We start from the raw sequence: 26,102 nt of genomic DNA on the forward strand, positions 1-26,102 counted from the left end.
GTCCTGGGATATATATTCTTTTTAAGAATTTTAAATGCGCCTTAAAATTTTATAACGTCCTTGAGTAGAAGACACTCTTGGTCTGTTAGCACTTATAGTCCAGAAATTTGGGTCCTTCCATCTGTCCCTGTGGTGTATTCTATGCTTGATTGTATTTAAGGCCCCAGTAGTTACTGATAGAACTTGAGTATTAATTTGGGTTTGTATTTTTCACTCAGTTTTGTATGTATGAAACTGCCAGTGACAGTGAGCTCACAAGCTGGTTCCTGTTGTCAGCATCAGTTCACCAAGCAGTCCCATTTCTGTGACTGTGTGGTCCCTGGTAACCCTAAGCTCTATTCCAGTGCCCATTCCTAATGCTAACTTTAGACTCTGTACAGTGATGTGTACTGATGTTGCAGAATGACAGAGGGATTGTTGAAGAAGAGACAGGGCTCGAGGTTACTGAAGGCAAACACAGAGCTGACAGATGCCAGGACAAGGGTCTGTAGGGGACCAGGTGAACATTGCTGAGGATGTGTACAAAATGACATGGTGAGAGGGATGCGTGTTTGCGTGGTCTGCTGAGGGGTAGATGGCTCCTCCTATGTTCCCCTAGCACAGACATATCATTACTGTGTGCCTCTAAGTATTGTTGAGTCTTTTTTGTTTTTTTTTTAATGTATGAGTGCTGTGAATGGGCATCAGGTCCTATTATAGATGGTTGTGAGCCACCATGTGGGTACTGGGAATTGAACTCAGGACCTCCAGAAGAGCAGCCAGTGCTCTTACCTCTCTAGCACTTTAAGTTTTTTTTAAATTAAATTTTTATTGTGTGTGTGTGTGTGTGTGTGTGTGTGTATGAACACACGTATGGGCAGTTGTGAAGTCCAGAAGAGAAACATGTGAGCAATTGTGGAGTCTAGAAGAAAACTTTTGAAACTCTGTTCATCTCTTCTATGTAGATGTAGAAGGTTGAAAGATTGATTACAGGTGGAGAAAGATATGACTTTCTCAACATAAATGACAAAAGGCAGATACTAAGGTATTCTCCTCTTTCATGATCTTGCATCCATCTTTGTGTTCAGGTTTGAGTTTTCTGATATGGTTTCAATATGACTGTATGTGGGTGACTTCTGGTTATGTTTGGTAAGTTATAGGTGGTAATGCCTTACTTGTGTGAATACTATAGCTATCGGACTGCACGGTGGTTTGGTTTGCTCTGCACAGGAGATAGTTGTTGCTGCCATAGCAAGATGCAGAGTAACTCTCTGAGCATGTGCATCCACAGTGCAGTCACTCAAGGCAAGGCACCGCCTGTAGGAGCTCAGAGCTAGCAGAAGGACTCAACATTGGAAGCACACTTATGGTCTTTACATTTTTGTTTGTTTTGTGCTGTCAGTGATCAGATCCAAGACCTTTTGCATTCTTAGCAAGTACTCTCCCTCTGAGCATCAGCCCCAGGGACAGGACCTGCATGTTCTGAAGTCTTTTTTTGCTTTTTGTCCAAAGGGTATTCTTATGTCCTACAGCTTTACTGATTTAGATGAGTCTTTCCCAACATAACCAACAAAAGATGGCAGGTGCTCAGGTTCCTGATCCTAAGGTTATTACTTTATTACTTCCCCCTACACACTTTGTTCACTTTAGGGTTAGATTGTTTCTGGCACTGCATGGAGGGTTAGGAAAGGGACTTGGGGTGGAGATTTCCGAGCTGAGTAAAGTATGTTCTCCAGTACCAAGCATCCAAGGAAATGTTTTCAAACTTTGGTTTGTATAGCAAGAAATGCAGGAGCAAGTGTCGAGAGGCTCTTAGAAAAGTGAACGGGGACTCGTAGAGAGTGAAGGAGCTCCAAGGAAGGCCTAGGCTGCACATGGCTTTGAATTTACACGATGTTCATTCCTTTCATGTACTTGCTGCTGTTAAACTGTTAAATTCATAGTAATGTGGAAAATTTTAGGCAGTGACCTAAACACAATGAGAAAGTCATTTCTGAACTTCTGGGCAGAGGAGATGGGCAGAGGTCTTGACTGGATGTTTCTGTGCTCTGCTCTTCCTTGTCTGTCCCAGAGTCACTGCCTCTGCTCACTCCCGTCTCCTCTCCTGTTCTTCTGATTCCTGTCTGAGAAACTCCTCAGTGCCCGAGGCTTTGCCTATGCCCATGCCTTCTCACTGGGACAAGCCACTCACACACGCTTAACTGTCTACACTCCTGCCTAACTGTCCTGGAGGCCATCCATGTTTGCTCTCTGTCTCTTAGTAAACATCCTCATCTGTACATGCCTCCGTTTTCATTGAGCAGACCTCGGTACTGCATCAGGGCTCTGGACTGCTTTTGTTTCTCACTCGGCACTTAGATATTTTTTGCCCTTCTTCCTAGAGGAGAATGATGGGTTAGATGGTTCTGGGTGTATTTCAGGAGTGACTGTCTGCTGCTTCTCCCCAGTTCATTAGAGAATTGCAGATTAAGTATTCTCACCTTCCTTTTTTATGGGCTCTGGGAACAGAATTTTCTTTCAAGAAAATATCAGTCTTTATTCGCCACTGACTGAATTGTCCCATCATGCTATCGCAGTTGCCTGAGTATCATGGCTTTCTTTGAGTGCCAGGGATGCTATGGGGCTAGGGTTTTGTGGGATATATAAATTGTAGCAAACAGCTATTTTTTTTTCTGTTGTCAGCGACAGAGTAACTTTCTCTCCAGCTTTCTCCGGCCAAGCTGCTGGGCTGTGTTGAGTCATGGTGGTGGCTCAGCTTTGATGACTCTGTGAGGGAGAATGCTAACGTTAGGACATAAACATTCACAGAGAAGCTAAACATCAGGTCATAGGTTCTAAGAAGAGTGCTACCACTGTGTTCTAGTCAGAGACCTAGACTCTCTCTTTAACTCTCTCTTTGACCACTCTCTGTTGGTGGAAGGAAGTAGAGAAGATGTAGAGAAAGGCCTCTAGTCATTGTGTCTGAGAGGAGAGAGCCAGCAAATGGCTAGTCAATGTAGGACTGATGAAAAATGAACAGACTTAAGCATATTCCAAAGTAAGCTTGCTAGCATTTAATTAATTAGTTCCTTAATTAGTTAGTTAGTATGCTCCCTGCACAGGCATTGTAAATAGATCAGTGCACACAGAAGGCCAGGACCCACAGGGAAAGTCAGCCTGGAGGCGTGAGCCGCTGAGGGACAGGGAGGTAGTGCCCCATGTTGGGCTTGGGACTCTGAAGAAGAATGCTTTCCAACTGAGAGCAAGGCAGTCAAAGCCAGTTCTCAGTGTTGACTTAGAGTCAGTAAAGCATCCATGTGGGCTAGTCAACTCTTGGGTGAGTGCCCAGACAAGGGAAGCCTCTTAACAGTAGCCCCCTGTGCTCTTGAAGTTCTGTTTTGATTGTCCCAGGGCAGTTTCAGATCACCTATCTAGAAGGGCAGCTGGTCTTGGCCAGTGAAAATCATGATTATTGAAGCTCATAGGCACTCTCTGTAGGGAAACACTTTCTATGTCCATTTGCCATCCTGGCGGTTGCAGAACTTTGCCTGTTCGTGTGTGTGTGTAAAGGAATCATTGCTTCTAGAAATGATAGCAGTTTCATTTTTTAATGCAGATGAACAAATGCAATTATTCAATATATGTTGACTTGATGGAGAAATAAATGCTAAAATACATTAGTTCTTACTTGTAGATCTGGCTCCAAATCTTTAGATGTCACCTGGAGTAACTGACGAAGCCATGAAAGTAGAACGGGACCATGATAGGGGCTGAAAAGATGGAGATAGTGGGCATGTGTGCTGTGAAGTGGTGAAAGGGGAAAACTGAGGTAGGGGGGCTTCATTGTGGTCAGGGAAGGGGGTAATAGAGAGGGAGGGGTAGTTGGAAAGTGCATGGAGGGTGGGGAGGGAATCCATAGGAGATGTTTTATGGTCTTTAAAATACATACAGTCACACCCACACACATATGTATACACGTGCATGTATGCATACTTTCATACAGTTTGTTTGTGCACACATATATGTGTAATTTCAATGGCATTCCACCACACAGGGTGCCAGTGTTCCCCTAGGGCATAGACATCTAACAAAGACCCTAGTGCCAGACAAGAGAAGCCTCCCTTCTAGTTGTTTGTTCAGGGAGTTTGTCCAAGAGACTTCAGAAGTTATAGAGATCATTGTCTTAGCTCTTTGTTACCTCCCTTAACTTGTACATTAGTTCCTATGGCTGAAGACACCACACACTTTGGGCAAAGTTAAAACTAACGTGCAGTCTCCTCCCTGAGGCCTGGCTCCCACAGTATCAGAAGGAGCTAGCTTCACTAGCTGCCAAGGGAGAAACATGACCCGTACTTCTCCCCACCTGTAAAGTCTGAGACTCAAGATGATGGTTGGCCAAAAAGTTGCCCCCAGTGATTCTGAGGTGACGTGATGACATACCTTCAAGGTAATCAATAGCTATCCAGTTAGACTCAACACGGGAAGTAATTGTTGCTTGTTACTGTAACCCTACCCAACTGTTACTCGTGGTTGGTGCCGTCATAAACCCTAGAGGAGGACCTGCTGCTGCTGCTTTCCTAAACAAGCCAGTATAACTTTCTAACTGCATCCTAAATACTTATCCGTACACCCATACATACGTGGCTCTCACCCTTCAACTAGGAAGCTTTTTGCAGTACATGGGGCCTCTACAGAGATCCACAACTGGTCAAGATGGAGGGAGTAAATGAGTGTGAGAGCCCAGCTTCAGCGGGCACATCGGTAATACAGCTTCTCTTCTTAATGCTCAGGGATCATGAAGGAAGATGGGGTGGACCAGGACTTATCTGTGAGGCAGTGTTTCAGAGACATGACAGGGAAGCTGCACACTTGGAATAGTAACAAAATGGCTGTGTAAACAAGACTTGAAAAATGACAGTGCCCGTTAACATGCTATCCTGCATTGGGGAAATCCCACAAGGTTCCACCCCCAGATGAAGAAATAAATACAGGCTATCAGTAGCTACTGGGAGAGGAAGAGTTAGTCTCCTGTGATGAAGGAAAAGGTAGGTTATCCAATCCCAAGTGGTCAGCTCTCAACACAGTCTTCACACATACATATGAGCAGTTTCAAATGGACTCAGCAGATTGTGTGCACACACTTGTGTATGGAGGGATGGTGGATGTAACAATAAGTGGAGTTCATGGATTTGAAATGGGTGAGTGAGGGATTGTGAAAATAAAAAAATTCAAAAGAGAAAACCTTGTTTATTAATTGGACATTCTATAAAGGAAAACAAAGAATCAACATTATGCAAGAAATATAGTTGCATTCTTCAAAAGGGCCAAATCAGAAAAAAATAATAGAAACTTGGAGGTCCAGCTCAAGTGATCCACTGTCTAAACTTGGAGGTCCAGCTCAGGTGATCCACTGTCTTAACTTAGAAGTCCAGCTCAGGGGTTCACTGTCCAAACAGTAGAAACTTGTAAGAAGATGATGCAGAGTGGATGGCAAGAACAGGCAGACACAAATGGGTCAGGAGGTTGATAACCCTGCCATGTGATTCCTTTAAAAGTTTAAACTATATAAAATATACTTAAATTTCAAAAGTAAGGAATAATTTTATGTGAAGATGAAACTGAATTTTGAAGACCCATAAAATTAAAAATGAGTATGAAAAATGCCATTTTGACTTTAGAAGTTTTCTGATTTCAAGGAAGTCACTTGAACTGCCATAGTTAGATCAGCTGCTGAGTGCTGTTCTTCCCGTAAGACAGCAACGGCCATGGCATAGATCACTAAGACAGCAGTCAGTGTCCTGAATGTGATCTCAGAATTCTTACCAAAGAGAAATGGTGAGCTGCTTGAGTTTCTGGTTTGCGACACAAGTATTTGTAATATGTCTCAATTATGGAAAAGCTTTAGAAACTTACTGCACATTTTTCATTAGCACGCCTTTGTTCAAGGTGTTTCTTGCATGTATGTTATATGCTAAGTATGTTAGAATGATTAATTCTCACCAAACCATCCAGTCCTCAGATGACCCTGGAAGAGTGGCTCCTTTCCTCTTGTCCTTTGCACACAGTCTAAGCTCAGAGCCTGTGTGCAGTAACTAACTCTCTTCTTCCCTACTTGCCAAGAAACCATAGCTTTCTGATTCCATGATTCCTGAGTTCTCACAGCTGCTTACTCTGGGAGAGACTTATTCTGTTATGACTCCTCTGTCAGTAACTGAGAACTCAACTGGATTAGTCCATGCATTGGGTAAACAAACTCTTAAGTGCTGACAAACCTGGGAACCCATGGGTCCCCTTCCAGGACCGTTTTTCTCACCTGGATGTTCATCCTAACCCTGTTTGTAGTTGATAGGAAATTCATAATTACCGCTGTCACTGAAATGGCTAGTTCAAAAGGTTCTTTTTAAACTTTACATCTTTGGTATCACTTTATATATGGTTTGTGGAAAACATGACAGTATGATTTATGTAGCAGGAAGATAATGCTTGTTAGTGATAAGTGGTGTTTGGCAGTGTTTCCCAATGTTCAAGGCTGGTAAACTACTTCAAGACTTGAATGTTACAAATATGGACGGTTTGTTTTTCCTAGTTCAACTTTGTGGGGAAGCTTTTGGGTCCGCGTGGCAATTCTCTGAAGCGCTTACAAGAAGAAACACTGACAAAAATGTCCATCCTTGGGAAAGGTTCCATGAGAGACAAGGCGAAGGTAATATTGATCATAGACGATGGAGACCTTGTTGGTCATGTACTATTATGTTTGTCATGTCTGTCTGTCACCTGCCGTGTTAATGTTAATGCCTAGCGTCTAAGAGCTAAGTAGACACTCAAATGGAATTATGGGAAAATGTTGTATCCTAATATAAGAAAACTGCCTTTACTCCATGTTGTCCTTAGGAAGTGTGAAAGATGATAATATTTTCTTTGCTGTACCTGTAATAAAACTGAGGCTCGGTAATTTAGGCCATTCTCTGGATTACCCAGAAGAATCAGTTACATCGTTAGGTTAACACAGTGAAGCCTTGCGGCTAGGAGAGCAGCACTAATGGAAGTGGAAAACATGTGTATCAGACTTATACCAAGTTTAAGATAGAGGTTCCATGACCCCAAAAAGTTTAGGGTAGAAATTCAGTGTTTCCAGCACAGTGTGAAGCTAACCTAGTGGGCCTGTCATCATCACGCCTCAACAGGTGTGGGAAGAAGCGAGGACGGCAGCTCTCACCCAGTTATGCTTGTGTATGCAGTCACGGTCATAGTTTGTGCCTGGTTGTCCATGCAGTAAATGCGATCCTCACACCACCAGCTTGCTATCAAAGTCTAGTGATCCTTTCAGATTATTCTGTCTAATAAGACTGCGGTGTTCTCTGCTGCTGGCACATTTGGCACCTTAGAATGACAGTAACCAGTCATCCTCAAGAAAGGAATCTGTGTTGTGATAATGAATAACCCCAGCCCTGTCACTCTGGTGACTTTGTGTATTACCTGAGCAGCACTGGGCTGTCTGGAGAAGGGAGCACCAAGACATCTGCCCCTATAGTTCCTCTGATGCCTGTCACTGAGCGTCTGTACAGGTACCCTGTTCACAAGCTCAGACCTCTTTCCCAGAGCATGTCCCACCCGCTCGGCAGTTCTCCCGTTTCCGTCTCTGACCTCATGGATCCATCACCTAACATGGTGGTTCTGCATTTTGCTGATCAATTTGTCAAGCCACAGAGTAACTAGAGGAGGAGAATGTATTGTACATTTTCTGCTCCACCCACCCCCTGTTGGTGGATAGAACCAGAAGTCTTTGTCCTTTGATTTCATGCCCTACTGTGCATGGTGGCTCTTAGGAGAGCAGTGCTAGAGTCAGGTCTGCTAATTCTCAATCTCTTCAGAGAGTTTTTTTCTTATTACATCATATCCTCATCCCATCCCTCTAGAAAAATGTTCCAGATCCTGGAAAGACAAGAGATGTGACTATCATCGTATACCTGTACCCCATTTGTCTAGACTCAGGGAGCAAACAGGAGTGTGAGCATGGGCTGGGAGGTAACAAGAGGGAGAAATAACCTTGATAAGTATGGTCTCCTTGCAAGGAGCTGCCTTCATGGTTCAGGCAATGAGGATGCTAACTAGATAGACATCTTGGGTGAGAAAGACGCAGTTTTGTTTTGGCATCTGGATATTTAATTGGAATCTTTGTTCAAATGCTCCCAATAGAGTTCTCAGGTTTTACTGGTATCCAGCTATCACCTGAATCTCATAGAGACTGAACTGTGTATCTTTGTGTTGGATATAGTGCCCTTTTTTGGCTACGTGCGTTAAAACCTCCATGGGCAATTCTGGCTCATCTGTGTTAGCTTGCAGCTAGCTATCACTGTAACAAACACTTGAAATAACCAGCTTACAAAAGAGGAAGGGCTTATTCTTGCTCCAGTTTTGGGGTACCACTGTATGATGGGTTGACCTCATTGTTTGGGGATCTATAGCAAGACTACATATCATGTGTGGAGTGTAGGCCAGCAAAAACACCCACTTACGGTCAGGAAGCACGAGAGAGGATGGGATTGGTACTTGCTGTTTCTTCCAAGGCACACTTCAGTGATGTGAAGAATTGGCTCCAAGACACCTCTTCCAGTCACTTTTCTGGAGACATGGACTTGTGAGGGACATCCAGGATCCAAACCATAACAAGCTCTATGCTGTATTTACCCTCTCAAAGCTTCCTCTTCACCCTAGCAGCTTTCTCTTCCTCCTCCTTGTCATGCTTGATCCTCCACCATGTGGTCCATCAGTTAAACCCTCACAAACATTTCACCAAAATCAACTGCAGCTGATAGTTTAACAGGTTTCCCTTTAGGTGTGCACCATCAGTATCCCATTTGATGGCCTGGAGCCAGCTCTTCCCTGCTGGAACGCTTGGCTATTGATTGCACTTGATCTTTTTAGTACTTTAACTTTAGCCTGCATAAATTCTCAGTTAATCATGCTTGTTTCTGAGGAGCTAGCACTTACTTAGTTTTAAAACTCTCACTTGAAAAAAAATACCACATTAAGTTCTACTATAGCAAATTTAACAAGAACTCATTACGTTCATTTATTTGCTACACCGCTGAAGCTACAGTCAGGCTGACACCTGCCAGTGGCTGCCCTCCTGTAATTGCAGTGGTGCTGTGCTCTGTTGGGCCTTCATTGGTGTCAGTCATATCACCTGTGTCATAGGTGTGTCCCGCTGTAGATAGCATGCTGGATGCTATCCTGAGGAGTGTGACTTCAGCAGGCCCATGAGGTGACAGTGTGCTAGTGCTGCCCCATGTTAAAATCCTTCCTGAGAAGATAAAGGCATCTGCCCAACATCATGCAGTCAAGTCTGCATCCTTCCGCAAGCAGCACACTTCCCTTCATTATGAAGCCATGGAACAACTTTTTGGAACTCACTCTGGATTGCACAGTGATTAGTCACACAGTGTCCTTCACAATCCAGCTGAATTTGGGGATAAAAATGAAAGCACAATCCAGCATTTCATAATCATCAGGCAAGATGGGCACACAGGGTCTGCTGTCTGGCAGTCACCTTCTAATGAGGGAAAACCAGGAAGAATGAAGTGAGGTTGAAACATTTTTGAATGTTTTGAATTTGGTGTTAGCCCCCATTATACAACGAGCATCGATAGTGCAGAAGTGAGCAGGGCACTTAGCCAAGTAGAACAGAGGTTTGTATGTAGCTAGGGTAGATAATGGGGCAGGCAGGAGCAGACAGGAGTCAGCAGGTGGCAAGGGCAGGTGATTTCCTAGGGGCGACATCAGACAGGGAGACTGTATCCCAGCAGGGTAGGCTGCCTGTTCAGGGTTCCTGAGAACCTGGGAAACATAGGCTTAAATGTGTAGTTTAAAACCATCTTGGGGTGCTATTTGTTGTGGAGTCTTCCATGACAAGCATGTGTCAAATATGTTTTGGGCAATTTTTGCTTTGCTTTGTTTTTCCTGTTTCAACATGTCACATTTTAAATGGGATTTTCTTTAGGAGGAAGAGCTGAGGAAAAGTGGAGAAGCGAAATACTTCCACCTCAATGACGACTTGCACGTGCTCATCGAAGTGTTCGCTCCCCCAGCGGAAGCTTATGCCCGAATGGGACACGCCTTGGAAGAGATCAAGAAGTTCCTCATCCCTGTCAGTACTTTCCACTGATCATTGACTTGTATCTTAAGGTTGTGTCTTTCCCCAAAGCCCCGATGATCTGGTTCCTAATTGTTACTCATGTAACTGTCCCTCTTAAGAACTTCCTATGTGTCCTGTATTGTGGACCCCACAGTGCTTCGTTTTAAAACAGTGGAATTTTAGACAAACTAAATATTGCTATCAACCTTATAAGACTAAAATATTGGAAGAGCAGAATCATTAATTCAGATTTTGGGACTCCAAGGTAAGTTTTTATGTGATCCTGAAAATGCCACATAAATTCCATGTTGTCCCTTAGTCATTAATGTCCTTCATATGCCTAGTCTGTGAGTGGTATGGGACATGCAGACTTAAATAAAAGCAGTCCCTGTCCCCTAGGAATTTGTCATTTAGGGGAAAATGGAAACCTTAGTGGATGGTTGAGTATAGCATGCAGACATGCCTGTGGTGATGCTCAGAGCACAAGGGCTTCCAGACGTGTGCTCTGTTGGGGAACTTTCAGACACCAGACACTGCCATGAAGTGATGAGTTAAAGGGAATATTGTAGTCGGAGGCTGCTCGTTCCCTCTCTATAGCAGAATGTATTCCTGCCTTCACTAGCCATGAAAAGAGCCTTTTGTGTGCTCATGAGAAGCTAAACTTGTCTCTATGGATAAATGCTGCAGAGAAGTCACCGTACAGTGAGACTGTACTGAGTAGTGCTGGACTCTGCTGAAAGATTGACTTAACATCCAGTGTGGATCCTGTTCATAAATGTTATCAAGGAACCAATTATTACATTTATGTTGAACTGGGAGACTTGTAAGCCAGTGATGAGAGTCCATTTCCTCCAGAGTTTGTAGTTTGACAGAGAGGCCATTGGGAACTGTCTGCTCGCATAGATGACAAAAACTGCAGCTGTGGCACACAGGGCAGACTCCTTCCATAGATGACTGCGTTGGTACATCCCATGGCCTTTATAGTCCTCCATTAGGAGGTAGGGTCTTATTTTTCTAACCCGGAATCTGGACTGGCTAAAAAGCTGTCTGTCAAAGCAAAGTTATTAGTATCTTCTGCTGTCTCATTGTACATGTTTAATAGTATTTTGTTTAAGGATCTTTTTGCCAGGTGTGATGGTATACCCCTTTAAACTCTTCATTTGGGTGGCAGGAAGTCACTGTTAGTTCAACTCCAGCCTGACCTTCATACCAATTTCCAGGTCAGCTAGGGCTACATAGCGAGATGCTGTCCAAAAAGCAAAACTGAACAAAACAAAAACACCTCATAACATTTTTTCCATTTAAATTACTTTGTTTTGGTTTTTTTGTGTATAGTATGAGATTTGAATCTAAATTTGATCTTTTCTGTTATTCCTCTGTTGAATTGCCTAGCACGATTTGTATTTGGGACTCTCAGTTCTGCCCCATTGATTTATAGTCAGCCTGCCCCAATCCAGTTGCACACTTTTCCTTCATCCTTTCTATGAACTTTGAAGTCTGGCTATGTAATTGTCCAACTTTGTGTTGATTTCCTCCTTTTTTTTTAAAAAAAAAAAAAAAATCTCTCGGGGCTGGAGAGATGGCTCAGTGGTTAAGAGCATTGACTGTTCTTCCAGAGGACCTGAGTTCAATTCCCAGCAACCACATGGTGGCTCACAACCATCTATAATGAGATCTGGCACCCTCTTCTGGTGTGCAGGCATACATGGAGGCAGAATGTTGTATACATAATAAATAAACATTTTTACCTCTCAGTAAGGTTAGCCCAGGCTTACCCCAAACCCTCTGTCTCTGTGATATAAGTTGTGTTTTCTCCCCAGTGCAGGTGTGACAGGCGCCCTGGTTTGTTGTCCTTTCTCACAGTTGTCTGGGCTCCTTTGCATTTCCAAGTTTGCTTTAGGATCAGCTTCCAACTTCTACAGTGCTTAGCAAGGATTCTGCTAGATGTTTTGTTGAATCTGTAGATGAGTTGGGAGTTAATTTTAACTTTGTGTCTTCTTTTCTATGAATATGAAGTACTTCTCATTTTCAAAAACAATATTTTTTAAAGTCAGAAGTAGTTTGTTTTTTTCAGAGTACAAGCCTGCCTTATTTTGTAAAAACCATGTTCAAATATTAACGGAAAAAATTATTTTTATTTTATGTGTATGAGTGTTTTGCCTGCATGTCTATATTATTATATGTGTGCGGTGCACACAGAAGCCAGAAGAGGGTGTTGGGTCCTCCGGAACTCCAGTTACAGAAGGTTGTGAGTTTTTGTGTGGGTGCTGGGAATCAAGCCCTGGTCCTCTACAAGAACAGCAAATACTCAAATTGCTGAGCCATTTCTCTAGCCTCATCTCCAAATATTTTATGTTTCTTGATAGTGTTGGGAATGGAACATTTATTTATAGGTACAATTGGTCTTCTTCATATTGATTTTGCTCTTTGACCTTGCTGGGGGTTTTACTATTTCTAGAGAGTGTTTTGAAAAATAGAGACATTAAAAAAAATAGAGGGCACTTAAATAAAATCCTAGTTATCTGAATTATTAGGATTCTTGTGTGACATACCTATGACACTGTTACTGAAGATCCCCAGGTGCCTGTGATATTTTCCTTGGTGTCTTTTGTCTCTGTGTGTCACCCCACCCCCACTTCGCTCCCAGTCTTCATCTACTGCAACTGAGATCAAAAGACCCTGTAGTTTTCCCTCCTTTATTCTGATAGGAGCACATCACACTGGTCAGTCTGTAAGGTCAAGTTTGCATTCACTCCATCTTCACATATTGTCCTCTTCACTTATTGCAAAATATGGTTTCCTGTTAGTTTGTTAAAGTTCTCATGCCGGTAACCAGGAAAGACTGGCTGATTGGAAGTGCTTTTACCCTTGTCGTTTTCAGTGTTACTTTCCGTGAGAATGGAGCTGCCCTAGGTTTGAGTTTGAAGAACTAACTTTAGTCTTTCTGATAAAGTAGACCTGCTTCCTTTTTGATTTTCTGAGAATGAGTTTACCTGCCCTACTTAGTGGAGAGTAGGCTTTATAAATCTTGGTTGGCAGTGTGTGCCCACAGTTCTTTGGCCATTCCTCTGTATGATTTGTGTCCCCTTACTTCCAGCAGTCACTTATTTCTGTCCTTGACACCTTGTTCTCTTGCTGTGTGTACAGTTTGGCTTTGAACATTGTGGCTATCACGTCTGTTGTGATTGTGATGGGTAAGCTCTGTAGATCTCTAAGTTTATATTTTTCTTTACATGTGGGATGTTTTCAGTTGTTATTTCTTTGACTTTTCTTTCTCTGCTCCACCCTGAATGACCCACCTACCCGCCAGTCCCTGTTGGAGTGCCTGTTCCTGTCCTGTTGCTGCAGGCTTGTTTTTCTTCTCCCTTTCTGTTGTTCAGGTGGGGTTATTTAAATGGCCTGCTTCCAGGTTCCCTAGTTGCACTATCCCAGTTCTGATGAGAGGCTTCTCTGGGGATTTTGCCAGCAGTGGCTTTACTTTTTCATCTCTTCTTTTACGGTTGCCTTTGCCTGCTTTTCCTCTACAAGAATTGTTCACATTTTCTTTGCACGTCTCTTTATCTGTTGTTTTTGAGTTTAGATAACGTACCACAGAAAATCCGAATTTTGTGTACTTCGTTTCCAAAAAGCTGCTGTTGCTGGCATCTGTCTTCCATTTCTCCTATAATTATGTTGAACTAAATCCCTGGGCTCTGCGCCCTTCATGCTTTTAGGTGTGTTTATGTCTTTCTCTCTTGTTTTTATTTTTTTTCTGTCCCTCCAGAAGAGAACATGTTGTATGTCTACGTGGCTTAGTTGTCACCAATGGTTGGCCAAGGGATGTGTGCTTAGAGCCTGTTTTAAGTTGATTTTCCTGTTGTTATGCTTTATGGAATCCAGCATGGTTCATTTTCATGTCTACCTTGCATTTCCTTCCTGCTGGGAGTCTTTGATGTCTCCTCTGCACAGACTCCTGTGAGGCAAGTGTGCACAACAGCTCATCAGGGTTTTGCCTGGCTCTTTCTTGGCTCTGTTTTGTTACCCCCTGGTGAGCCAGTGTGTTGCTCGCCTAGAAGGTGGCCATATCAGGCTTGCTGACCTGTTGTTCTTCCTCATTTATTTACTGTTGAAGTTCTGACTGCAGTGGCCATGTTACTGCTGGCAAGGAGTGCTTTATCCTTTATTACTCTTCAGAGCTATGGGTTCTTCATGCTCTGGCTGAAGTGGAGGAGTGATGTCACCCCCAGGCAAACATGCCTCAAATTCTTCTTTTCTCACCTGCCATCTAGCAATTTTTCATGAGTGATTTTATTGTATTTTCACTTATTATATGGCTTAAATCCCTTCTCAGACTCCTTAGATGGTATCTTTGAGCCGTTTTACTTGGACTGTTCTTCATAGAGACACTTTCCTCAGTATCTAAAATATACCATCTCTACTCATTATTTTTTGTTTCTTCAAATTTATGTGATTTTGAATATTTGTTTCGGTTAAGTTTCATGATACTGTTTTTTTTTTATATTTGTATTATTGTGTGCACATTTCTAAGTTTATTTAGCTGGTCTTCAAATAATAAGAGTCAAAGTTATTTCCTAAAGTTACAATATCAGCAGTGATCCCAAGAAAACCATAAACATAAATATTGTGCTATTTTGGGAAATAATTATGAATAGTATTTTTTTTGTCTGAGAAGACACTGAATTCCAATGTTATTGTTAACTGTTGTGCAGTGCACGTGCTTCAGCTTGTAAACGTCATAGGACAACTTGCGAGAGTCATTTCTCTCTTTCCACCATATGGGGTACCAGGGATTGAACTCAGGTCATCAGGCCCAAGGACTGGCAGCCCTCCAGTCAGTGCTGTAGCAGTACTTTTAATGAGTCACTTAGAAACTTTCTCCATTCTCCAGGTTCACATAGCACGCGAAATTCACTGGGTAGAAAAGTCATGTGCACATATGACTGGACACAGAGGGGGAGGGGAGGGGACTACAGTTCCAATCCCTTTCTACTCTTGACTAGTGATGCACGTGTAACTGGTTCAGTGGTTTTATTTTCCCCTGGAGAGTTAAAGTTGTGAGTCCATAAACCTCCACTGATGTATCTGTCACGCCTGCCCATCTGATATTACAAGTGTAAACCAACCAAATCTTTTTTTTTTTTTCTTGTTTTTTTGAGACAGTGTTTCTCTGTAGCTTTGGTGCCTGTCCCGGAACTAGCTCTTGTAGACCAGGCTGACCTCGAACTCCCAGAGATCCGCCTGCTTCTGCCTCCCGAGTGGCTGGGATTAAAGGTGTGCGCCGCCACCGCCTGGCCCAACCAAATCTTTTTAAACTGCCTTAAAAAACACGCAGTCATACATCCAGTCATTTGGTATCTGTATTTTAAAATAGTTTTGCAAAGCTAATGTTTAGCATGGAATCTTATAAACATTTAATCTTACTTAGGGCAAATGATTTTAACCTGACTTTCCCAAATTTTTACTGATGTCTAAACAGTGTTTCGGTCGTGATCTTTTAATCAGATCTATGTTTAGTTCATCTACAACTCTCACCCCTCCCAACAATTTTCCACAGGGCGAGTGTTAGCATTTTTCTAGCACATTTTATTTAGAATGTGCTTTGCAAATTATTTATCAATCTTCACACATTTTTAGCAAAATGGCTGATAGGATATTAGCAGTCTTATTTTAGACAGTTGGGGACAATGGAAAGATGCGGATGACCACTCTGAGGCACAGATAGGTTTGGGAGAGGATTTCTGTGTGTAGCCCCGCCCCTATCTGCAACAGCAGTGGTTTTCATTTCAGTGCGTCCCCTCGTTCAGCTGGTTTTTTGTAGCTTTCTTCTTGGCAGTGCTCATGGGGTTCTTTTATTCCATGGAATCTACTATTTTTTGCTTTGTACTTGGGGAAAGCCAGGGAGAAAAGACATAGTTTTGCTTGTAAATGTACTGTTTATTTCAGAATTTTAACTCAGCTTATAAATACTTCAGGGCACACCTGAATTCCCCCTCCACACTGATGTGTGCTCAAGGTTTTCCAGTTTGAAGTCCCCCTACAGTTTCTGAACCTACGAAGCCTTGTGTCAGTGAGTACCGTTTTGTAGCCAAATGTCAGGAAATGCTCCTGCCTTCACTTTGCCTCTTAACTGTCTTTTCCTCTATCTCACTGAGATGGAGTCCATGTACGCTTTCTCCATCCGTCCCACTGGTAACGGGTGGCTTTTCTGTTAGCCAGTCCTCAGACTGCTCCCTGAGCTGTTCAATAGACTGTAATGCAGCGTAGACTGTGTGTGGCTGCACCCACGTGACACCCTGGATCTTTCTCATTCCTCGGCCTCTCCTACAGTGCGAACGTTTGTTTTGTCCTCTCCAGAATGTAAACCTAATTTGTAGTTTATGCCCTAAAAATTGTTAAATTGTCTCAGCAACTTTCCTTCTTATTATTGAAAGTTACCTTTAAAGTGACTTATGGCTTTATATGATTTAGTTTTTGCTTTTTCTTTTAGTTCCCTTTTTGTCTTTATAATTTGTCCATATAGTACTTTTTTATTATTTGTTTGTTCATTTTTGTGATACTCTACCTGTTTTCCAGGCTGACCTAGAGCACCGTCTGACCTAGCTAGTATCTCTGTTTTCTGGAATTTAATACTCTTTGAGTCTTTTATCTCCTTCTGTGTGGAACTTTGAGCCACCCCTCTGATGACGTGGTCTCTCTTCTGCAGATGGGCCCTCTAGTGAAGTTCCTTTGACTACTAGACAGCTAAATTAGACTTTCCTGTTTGTAGATATTGCACAGCAGTGATGATACAGTTTTATATGTTTATTCTGTGGAACTGAGGATAGTTACAAAGTGGAAGGAAGCAGGATGGAGTTGTAGTTTCAGAGTTTAATGTGTGGACACTGCTGCTTTGTGAAAACAGTACAAACTTACAGGAATCAGATTGCTTAATCAACTTAATAAATCTGGGATTTTCTTGTTTGTACTGCATAATGGTAGTGGTAATTGTCAACTTGACATGGTTTAGAATTACCTCTGATGGGCCTCTGAACAGGTCTGCGCTAGGATTATTTAATAATCTTTGTTATCTTAATTGAGTTGGGAAGACCCTCCTGCTATAATTGCCACTATTCCCTAGGCAGGAAATCCTGGAGTTTAGAAGTGTGAAAAAGTTAAGCATGCATGCATGTGTGCGTGGATGTGTGCATTGCTGTCTGCCTGATGTGAATGTGCTGTGACCAGCTCCCTCGGACTTCTCTGTTAGTCGTTATGTAGGTGCTCATTAGTTATGAGTGAATGGAGCTGTGTGTAGCAGTGTCCACGTCTCAGCTATGTGGCCCTGTGTCATCACAGGTATCTCAACTGGAAATTATGCATCAGAAAGGGAGAGACATTGATTTACCTGTTATTTTAGACAGTGGGTTTCTCTTTTAAATTTATATTTTAACAGCTTTCCTGACTGCATTTTCTTTAAAAAAAAAAAAAACAAAAAAAAACTGCTTACTTTATAGTCTAAGTGCTTTTGTATTTTCAATATCTTTTCTGTGCAGGACTATAATGATGAAATCAGGCAAGCGCAGCTCCAGGAATTAACATATTTGAATGGAGGTTCAGAAAATGCAGATGTTCCAGTGGTTCGAGGAAAATCTACTTTGCGTACAAGAGGTGTAACAACACCAGCAATAACCAGGTAGGTATAATTACTTTTTGTTTTAGGTTGGAGACCATGGCAGTAGTTTGAATGTTGCTGTCATTAATAGATGGAAATAGTTGTCAGTATATCTGTACAAACCCTCATTCCGACACTGTGATGTCATAGTCAGGAGACTGACTTTGGTGTGAGAAAGTTGAACTTAAGCTCGCAGACATCCCGCACGCCTTCCTGGCTAGTGGTTGTTGCCACACTGCTGTTCTCCCCAGCACAGATTCTCCAATTCCCAGAGATGGAGCTTGATTTTAAGTCCTTATGTAGCAGTGGCACCATAAGCGGATACCCTCCGCATGTACTGACTGCCCCCTATTGGGTTGTTCCCCACCAGTGCTGAGCATACTGTCAGGCAGTATGAGGCCCTCTGAATGCCTCTGGCTTGTGTCCACTATCCATAACGTGGAACTGAAGAAAACTACTGAGCTAGCATGTGGACACAAAGATTATATTTCTGTCTTTGAATTGATGCTTAGTTTATAATAGGAAAAAATGTTTCAAAGATATAAGAGAAATCTGAGATGGCTATCTTAACATTTGAGAGAAAGAGGCAAATCTTTTTGTTGTGAAAGTAATTTTGGGGACAGTGATTTCCTATGTCTCCTGAATTCTGGGATTACAGTCTGCACCACCACCCACTCCCAGCTAGTAATTTCAACTTCTCTGTTAAGCTGGCAACTATGTAGAAATTTATTTTTCAGATACATTATGTGTTGAAATTTAAAATAGCAGTTATTTTATATCTTCAAGTTCATTTGGGGGTAAAGTTCCTTCCTGAGAGTGTAGAATAAATTGGCTTATAGAATCTTCTAGCCTTGCTTTACCTTTGCTGCTTCAGGATAAGGATCTGAAGTTAAATCACCCAGTAATAACATTGTAATAAACCATTTTGTTGCAAAGAAGAGAACTAAGTTTATTCTTTACCCATAGTCTTTTGTGTTCTGCCTGACTCAGCTGTGATCCGGGAGACCCCCAAAGAGAGACTTGGGGAACAGCTCAAATGGGGTGCGCTCCAGGCAGTACATCTTTGCCTCTGGCTTTTACTACGCATTTGGAGGTTGCTGTGGAGGGTTGACCTAGAAGCTGCAGACCCCTCACAGATGCCTGCTTCTGTTCCCTCGATCTTTTGTGTGTTAGTCATGTGTGGAGTGTGACATACATTTTGAATCCTTTCTTTGCTCTACATGTATTTCTGGCAATTTTAAGCTCTCTCTGAGCCTCAGATTCCTTATCCATAGATGAACAAGATAGGGCCCACTCATGCGTTGGGATCACATTGGCTGCCATTCTGGAATGGCATCATTCATGTGGCCTCCCAGAAGTCAGAGCTCTGCCTTAGATACTCCCATACTGTATTATGCTAGCTGCCTAGATACATGTTTATTTGCTATGATTTACTTTGTCTGTGTTATCCTTACTACATTTTATAGTTGTGTGGAACATTGATTTGTCTGAGATATCAACATATGAAGAATAATGTGTTAAAAAGTATGACAGATCCTGCTAATTTGATCATCTTGCTTCTAGGGGAAGAGGAGGAGTCACAGCCAGGCCTGTTGCAGTTGGGGTACCACGTGGGACACCCACTCCCCGAGGAGTCCTTTCCACCCGAGGACCAGTGAGCCGGGGAAGAGGACTTCTCACTCCCAGAGCGAGAGGTGTCCCCCTAACTGGATACAGACCTCCACCACCACCCCCAACACAGGACACCTATGGAGAGTATGTAAGTAAAGGCAGTAATTTCAGTGATTAAGTTGATCCAGTCCAGATAGTGTATCAGTATATCATGGTCATGTTCTCCGGTTCACCTCCTCAATTAAATTCACTTACCATAGAAATTCAAAAGTTTAAGTTCTATTTTTGCCAGACCTCTTAAACTAATGCAGAATTTCACCTGTGGGGAATGCAAGACGGGGTTAAGGGAATAGCTGGTAAGCTCTTTGATGAGTTGGCTAGAACATAGAATTCTTTGGTATTCCATTTCCGTTTGCCTCTGATTAAGTCAGTCACATGAAAAGTGATTGCCTAAATATACCAAGATGGTGTCACCTTTAAATGTGTCGTTTTTATCTGCTTAGTACAGTATAGATTTGTAGTGGAAGTTCTTTTCAGTCAAGAAAATTAAAATTCCATATTTTCATCAATTAGTTTTCTTTACCAATTCATTTATTAATTCTCAGATACAGTTTGTAGTTAAGGTAAGAGAAAGAAATACAAGTGAAGGAGTTGGACAGAAGGGAAGGCCAGGATTCTTGGTATAGCTTCCTGGCTTGTCACAGACGGAGAAAATGAGAAGTCAGTAGATGAATGGCTCCTACCAGAACCGGGTATTGAGGGAGTCTTCGGACAGTTGTCAGAGGCAGTAGTGATGGGGATAAGATGCCAGCACTGATGGCCCTTACTCTCCTGCTTTATGGAGGTGCTGAACACCTCTTTGCACAGTTTCTAGAAGGGTACAGTTTCCCCAGAGTCACTAGAATCCTCTTTAGTTTCATCTGGAGCTGTTTTGACCTGCACATTCTGAACTTCCCTTGTTGACTGAGGTTTCTGTACTGCCCAGTCCCATAGCCTTTCAGTCCAAAGAAACACACAAAAGTCTACATTAATCATAAACTGGTTAGCCTTTTAGCTCAGGCTTCTTATTAACTCTTTCTTACATCTTAAATTAGCCCATTATTCTTGTCTATGTTAGCCATGTGACTTGGTACCTTTTTAAGTGAGGCATTCTCATCTTGCTTCCTCTGCATCTGGGTAACGATTGCAGATTTCTTTCCTATTCCCAGAATTCTCCTTTTCTTGTCGCCCCACCTATACTTCCTGCGTGGCTTAGCATTCTACTAAATTAAATTATATTAAAACAATACAAATGACAATCCTTTAAGTCCCACAGCATTGCCTGAAATTCCATGAATGCTGTCTTCTTATGCTTCCAGACCAGGCTTGTGCCTTGAAGGTTTGGCCAAAACAGCTCTTCCCTTATCATCTGCTTCTTTTGTCTGCTTCTGTCGCTCAGCTAGTGCTGCAGAAGCTCATGAGGACGATCGCTGAGCTGTGAGCGCTTGAGCATTTTACAGCTATTGTTGCCATGTCTTTCCCATCTGAACATGTGCAGGACAGGAATGGGCAGTGCGCCCTGTGATTTATACCCAACAACGCCATCATTCCATAACAGAGTTGTTTTGCTATTCAGCTGTGGGAGGATGTGACTCTTTTATCTCTTCTTGTCTCTTAAAATTGCTTGTTTTCCTGTTTCATTGTGTTATTGTGAAACTGTCAGTGATGTCCATGTTTGGAGTTTTTCTACAGATGCTGGCTCTTCCAAAAGGAGTAGGCACAACAAAGAGAAGGAATCTCTTGAAGTCTTGTTGGTACATGCCATGGCTACTCGTAGACCAACATGGCTGGATGATGTTACAGAAACTGCCAGGCAGGGGTTATGGAAAATTGGGTCATGGAACTCATTTCTCCATCCATTTGGAATGAGTTAGGCAAGTTAACATTTGCTGGTTTCATAACCATGTGTTTAGAAAGGTTTGTCACCTTTCCATGTCCTAATTCATCTTGTAGTCAGTAAGGATGCTTGACAGGCATCTGTGTGAGCCACATGCACATTTCCTGGCTCAGTGTCTGTATGCTGACCAGCCTAAAAATTAGGTGAATAAATCCAAACATTTCTTGCCCAGAGGAGGAAAATAAGAACAAGTAGATTCTTATTTTTGGTCTGAGTTCAGGGGGTAGGGATAGGGTGGGATGTTGGTTGACTGTAGCTCTGATTTTTGTTCAATATTTGATAATGAGAAAATAACTGAACCAACCAAATTAGTGAATTGACAGATAAATATTGTGCGGAATGAAATGACTATTAGATCTCAGCTGCCATGGCGGATTACTGACAGCCACTTCCATATTGCTTTACTTTGCCTGGAAGGCATTAACTGCAGCTCTGTGCATGCCTGCTTTCCAGGCCATGTTAGGAAGAATAGCAGGATGCAGGAAACAAACACTGTCCAGGGTGTACACCTTCCCCGAGCAACTCCTACTGTGAAGGGTTCAGACTACAAATGTGATCCCTTAATTTCACATCTGTTTTTCATTGAAATACCTTTTCAGATTAATAGCCAAGCTGAAGGATTTTCCCTACTTAGCCTAGCTTTTTGTAATCCCTTGGCAGAGTTAATGTAAAATGCTGGACAGCTGTATACTGTAACTGGGACATCACTGTTGGCTGGGGCAGGGAGGAGAAAAGGCCTTCTCTTGTCACTTATGGGCTTGCCATTAGCTGCTTCTCTGCTGGTCCCTCTTAACCCCATTCTGCTCTCTTGACCCAGCTGGAACTGAATGTCCCTCTTCCAGTCACACGAGGACAGTTTTTAGCCTGACATGTGTCTAGACATTGGCCATTGGTCTTAACTGTTTGAAATCCTGATGGCTAGTCATTGTTTAGCTGTCATCATTGTATGTGCAGGTATATTACCAAACAAACATAAATAAATAAATAGCCCCTAACTTTTGTTACTTCATCATTTTTTTTAAGATAGGAAAGGCACACTACAAAATACTCAATTTCAATCTTGAATAACATGAAAAGTAGTTGTTTATCTTAGAGCAAGTGGAAAGGCCTGTCTTGTTCCCCTTGCAGTGCAGTAACTGTGAACTAGGTTCTAAACTCTGAGGGGCAGGGCTTCTCCCCTCTCCCTACTCACCTTCTCATTACCAGGACCCCTATGCCTTAGTTAGTGCTGACTAAATGGATGGGCGTGGAAGGATGCCTATGTTGAAGAAGGTCCATTTTAGAAAGTTGCCAACTGCAGCTCTCTGCTGGGTCTCTGTGACATGCAGTGCCTGCAGCTCTCTGCTGGGGCCTCTGTGACATGCAGTGCCTGCAGCTCTCCGCTGGGGCCTTTGTGACATGCAGTGCCTGCAGCTCTCTGCTGGGTCTCTGTGACATGCAGTGCCTGCAGCTCTCTGCTGGGGCCTCTGTGACATGCAGTTCCTGCTGTATCTCATGAGCGTATATCGAACTGTGTAGTACAAGCATCTATTTTTACCTGCCTCTGAGATCATTCGCTTTCATAACTAGAAACCATGTTTTCATTAGGTTTTCTTTAGCCATTGTCATAATAGCCCTACCAAGCCAGGTAACTTTCCTCTCTGGAGGTCCACTGACTTGCTTAAGTTTGATTTCTCTTCCTTTCTAGTCAGTACTTACCATTTTATGTCACGCTAAATTGATAATTAAAAATGAGAACTATTAGGAAGAGTAGACAGGGATAAGGATGAAACAAACCAGTGACCTAAAATAAATAAAAAAAGACCTTCTCACTGTTTAAGGACATCAGACCATCCCTATTTCTGAGAAGAGTCCTTCTGCAATTCAGAAATATAAATTGTGAAGATGTCCTTGAAACTGGGGACAGCTTATTTGAATAGCATAAATGTAGCCTTGGATTTGATTCCTGTCGTTATAGTGAATAAGAATTTTTTAAAGTCCTTAACAAATATTCAGTAACAAAATTTTTATTTCCATAACCATTGTTTACTTTTTAAAAATTGATTGAACAGTTACTGAGAGTTACTAGAGTAAATATGGTGGCAGGTATCATACAGTTGCTTATTTAAACCAAACCTAGAGGAAGAATCCTGGTGTGTGTTGTTCGTTGAATCCTGGCATGCTTGACGCTGTTGAGAAAGCCTTTCTAGATGCTTGAGACAGTCCATCCTCTTCATAGTAAGTATTCTAAAATAGAAAGGCATTCTCGTACAGGTTGAGACACAGGAAAAACAATGAATGGGCACATGGGCATTGATTTTGCTGTCTTATGAACTCAAGCGAAGCCTGTGGAAAGCTGAGGATGCATAGGGATAGCCTGTTGAAATGGGATGGGTTTTTCCCTAGGTGAGTGGGGAATCGTATCCTCTGTAATTCCTCAGAGCCCACTGTGTCAGTAGTCACAGTCACAAAGGAGTCTCTGGCTCAGTCATCCAGAAGTATGTCTGCTGGATGTGTGTTTGGACTGGTATTACCATTCCTGAGAGCCGAGCTGACCTGTACAGGAGCCGTGGGTAAAGCTGGCTAGCCATGATCAACCCAAAGCCTCCTCTTGATTAGACTTTTCTTTAACAAATATCCCAGGAAAGCAAAGTAGTTCACTGTCTCTCTCTTTTTCCCCCCAAAATGCAGAAAATAGATGATGGATGTGTTTTTCAGTCATTGAGGACTTTGTGTCAGAGCCTTGCTCTCTACTTTAGGGTTTCAAAGTAGTCATAATAACAGTAACTCCACATCTCTTTTTCTGGAGAACAACTCATTTTTTATGCCCACACCCAAATAATTACATAATTGGAAATTAATTAATATAGCTTATAGTGTGTTGGTTCTCAGCCTATGGGTCGCGGCCCCTTTGGGGGTCGCATATCGGATATGCTGCCTTTGAGGTATATACATGATGATTCATAACAGTAGCCAAATTACAGTTATGAAGTAGCAATAAAAGAATTTTATGGTTGGGGGTCAGCACAACATGAGGAACTGTGTTAATGGATTGCAGCGTTAGGAAGGTTGGGAACCACTGCTACAGTGTTTTCACTGGGAGCACTTAGATAGTCCAAGTGGGGTCATTCAGGAAGACAGGCCCAGGAGAGCCCAGCATTCCTGCAAACTGGGGACAAGCTGCTTTTGGTCGCAGTAAAAGTAAAAAGGCATTTAAGCAAGCATGCGTCCCCATTGTGCATGGCAGCTGCATTTCTGTCTCTGAAGGACCTTATCAATTATTTGCAACTGACCATCTGCAAAAGAGAAAGGCTCTCTCAGTGTTGCTTATATGGTAGGCTTTTTTTCTGTTCGCACCACCTCACATTATAACTGCTGGAAGGAAGTCACCTGGTTTGGGTCACTTTCCTGTTCTTTTCAGAACTTGCTTTGGCTCCATATATGTGAGTTCTTTACATACCGAACTCTGAACAGTAATTGGGTGTCTTCAGTTTACCTTGATGCTGCACAAGCTCTCTGAGTTATCACAGATCCAGCAGGTTTCCCCTGCACCACTCTCTCCTCCGTTTCCAAATCCAGTCCTAAGCGATGAAGGCTTTCATTATCCAGTTTCTTTCTGACATGGCCACACATGGAAGAGCCACAACCAATGATTTGGGTGTACATGTTGTCAGGGCAACTTTGACTTGCTAGCTAATTACCAATTTATTATTACCAGTATGTTACTTTGAGCATAAGTAACAACTCTACTTTAGAAGAAATAACCTTCTATTTAGAACCAAATACTGTGACCATGCAAGGATGGTCCTGACTCAACACATCTAGCTGGATCACAGGTTATGCAAACCTTCATAGCCAGATTTTTGATATGCTGTCACTCCCTTCCCACACAAAGGAGAGAAACTGGTTTAGAATTCTAAGTGTCTTCAGGATGAAGTTGAGCGTCTGTCCTGTTTGCCTATCTCACTGTTGAGCCAGCATTAACCTTTTGCTCATTGCACATCAGCTTGCAGGGTTCCGTCTGTGCTGGCACACTCCTTAACCACACAGTCGCCTGAGTATTGTATGCCTTTCCATCAACTCTTGCTTTCTTTTAATTCCTTTTCTTGTCTTGCCCTCATCGTCCAACTAGAACTTCTTTCTTGATCAGACATTGTTAATGTCAAAAGGAAAAATAATGATTGAATTTGAAGATCTCAATTGCCATTGTTTTCAATGCTAGAATTGAGCCATTCTTTATCTCATAAAATAGAGTAAATATTCATTGAGCCAAGAATGGGTGATTAAATTTGTATACACACATACAGATAAAGTTGGGATGGGCAGTGGTTAGGAGGCAGAGGCAGACAGATATCTGTGAATCGGAGGCTAGCTTGGTCTACAAAATGAATTAAAAAACAGAACAAAACAAAACAGCTGAGGAAGGCAGAACCAAAAAGGAAAATTGGTCATTTCAGAAGGGCTTTCCTTATGAGGTAGGGACGGGGAGCAGTGAGAAAGTGTACCCCAACTGCATTTCCTTTGCTCCGTGAGCTGTGTGAGCAGCAATCTGGATTCACTCGCACTGGCCAGCTGGGAAATTGCCTTTGTCTCCCTAACCTGTGTTTGTTCACTAGGCATTATAAGCAGTTCAGTTCCATTAACAGAGAGTTAGAGCGTAAATGGCTGCATCCTTACAGTTTCTTCCAGAACAGTGGACTCCCAAGTTGGTGCTGAGATTGTTGCGTCACCTCTGACACGTAGCACCTCACCACCTCTGCTCTCTTTCCTGGCCTTGTTTTCATTAGACTGTGGGGTTCTTTCTTTTGCCTCCATTTTCAGGAGCCTTTCACAGG

General features: G+C 42.4%; 1 protein-coding gene across 3 annotated transcripts in view; it reads left to right on the plus strand.

The window, feature by feature from the left end:
* Positions 1 to 26,102, plus strand: part of Khdrbs3 (KH RNA binding domain containing, signal transduction associated 3) — a 142,629-nt gene that overhangs the window by 55,558 nt on the left and 60,969 nt on the right. For all 3 annotated transcript variants that reach the window (XR_009058490.1, XM_057792628.1, XM_057792629.1), the window contains exons 3-6: positions 6,545 to 6,661; positions 9,959 to 10,105; positions 17,623 to 17,762; positions 19,305 to 19,500. Coding sequence is in view for 2 of the 3 variants with exons in the window: in XM_057792628.1 (XP_057648611.1) it covers positions 6,545 to 6,661; positions 9,959 to 10,105; positions 17,623 to 17,762; positions 19,305 to 19,500 (600 nt within the window). In the remaining variant the exon portion in view is untranslated. The remainder of the gene's footprint in view (positions 1 to 6,544; positions 6,662 to 9,958; positions 10,106 to 17,622; positions 17,763 to 19,304; positions 19,501 to 26,102) is intronic.

Source organism: Chionomys nivalis, chromosome 17 (genome assembly GCF_950005125.1).
Source record: "Chionomys nivalis chromosome 17, mChiNiv1.1, whole genome shotgun sequence".
Classification (NCBI taxonomy): Eukaryota; Metazoa; Chordata; class Mammalia; order Rodentia; family Cricetidae; genus Chionomys; species Chionomys nivalis.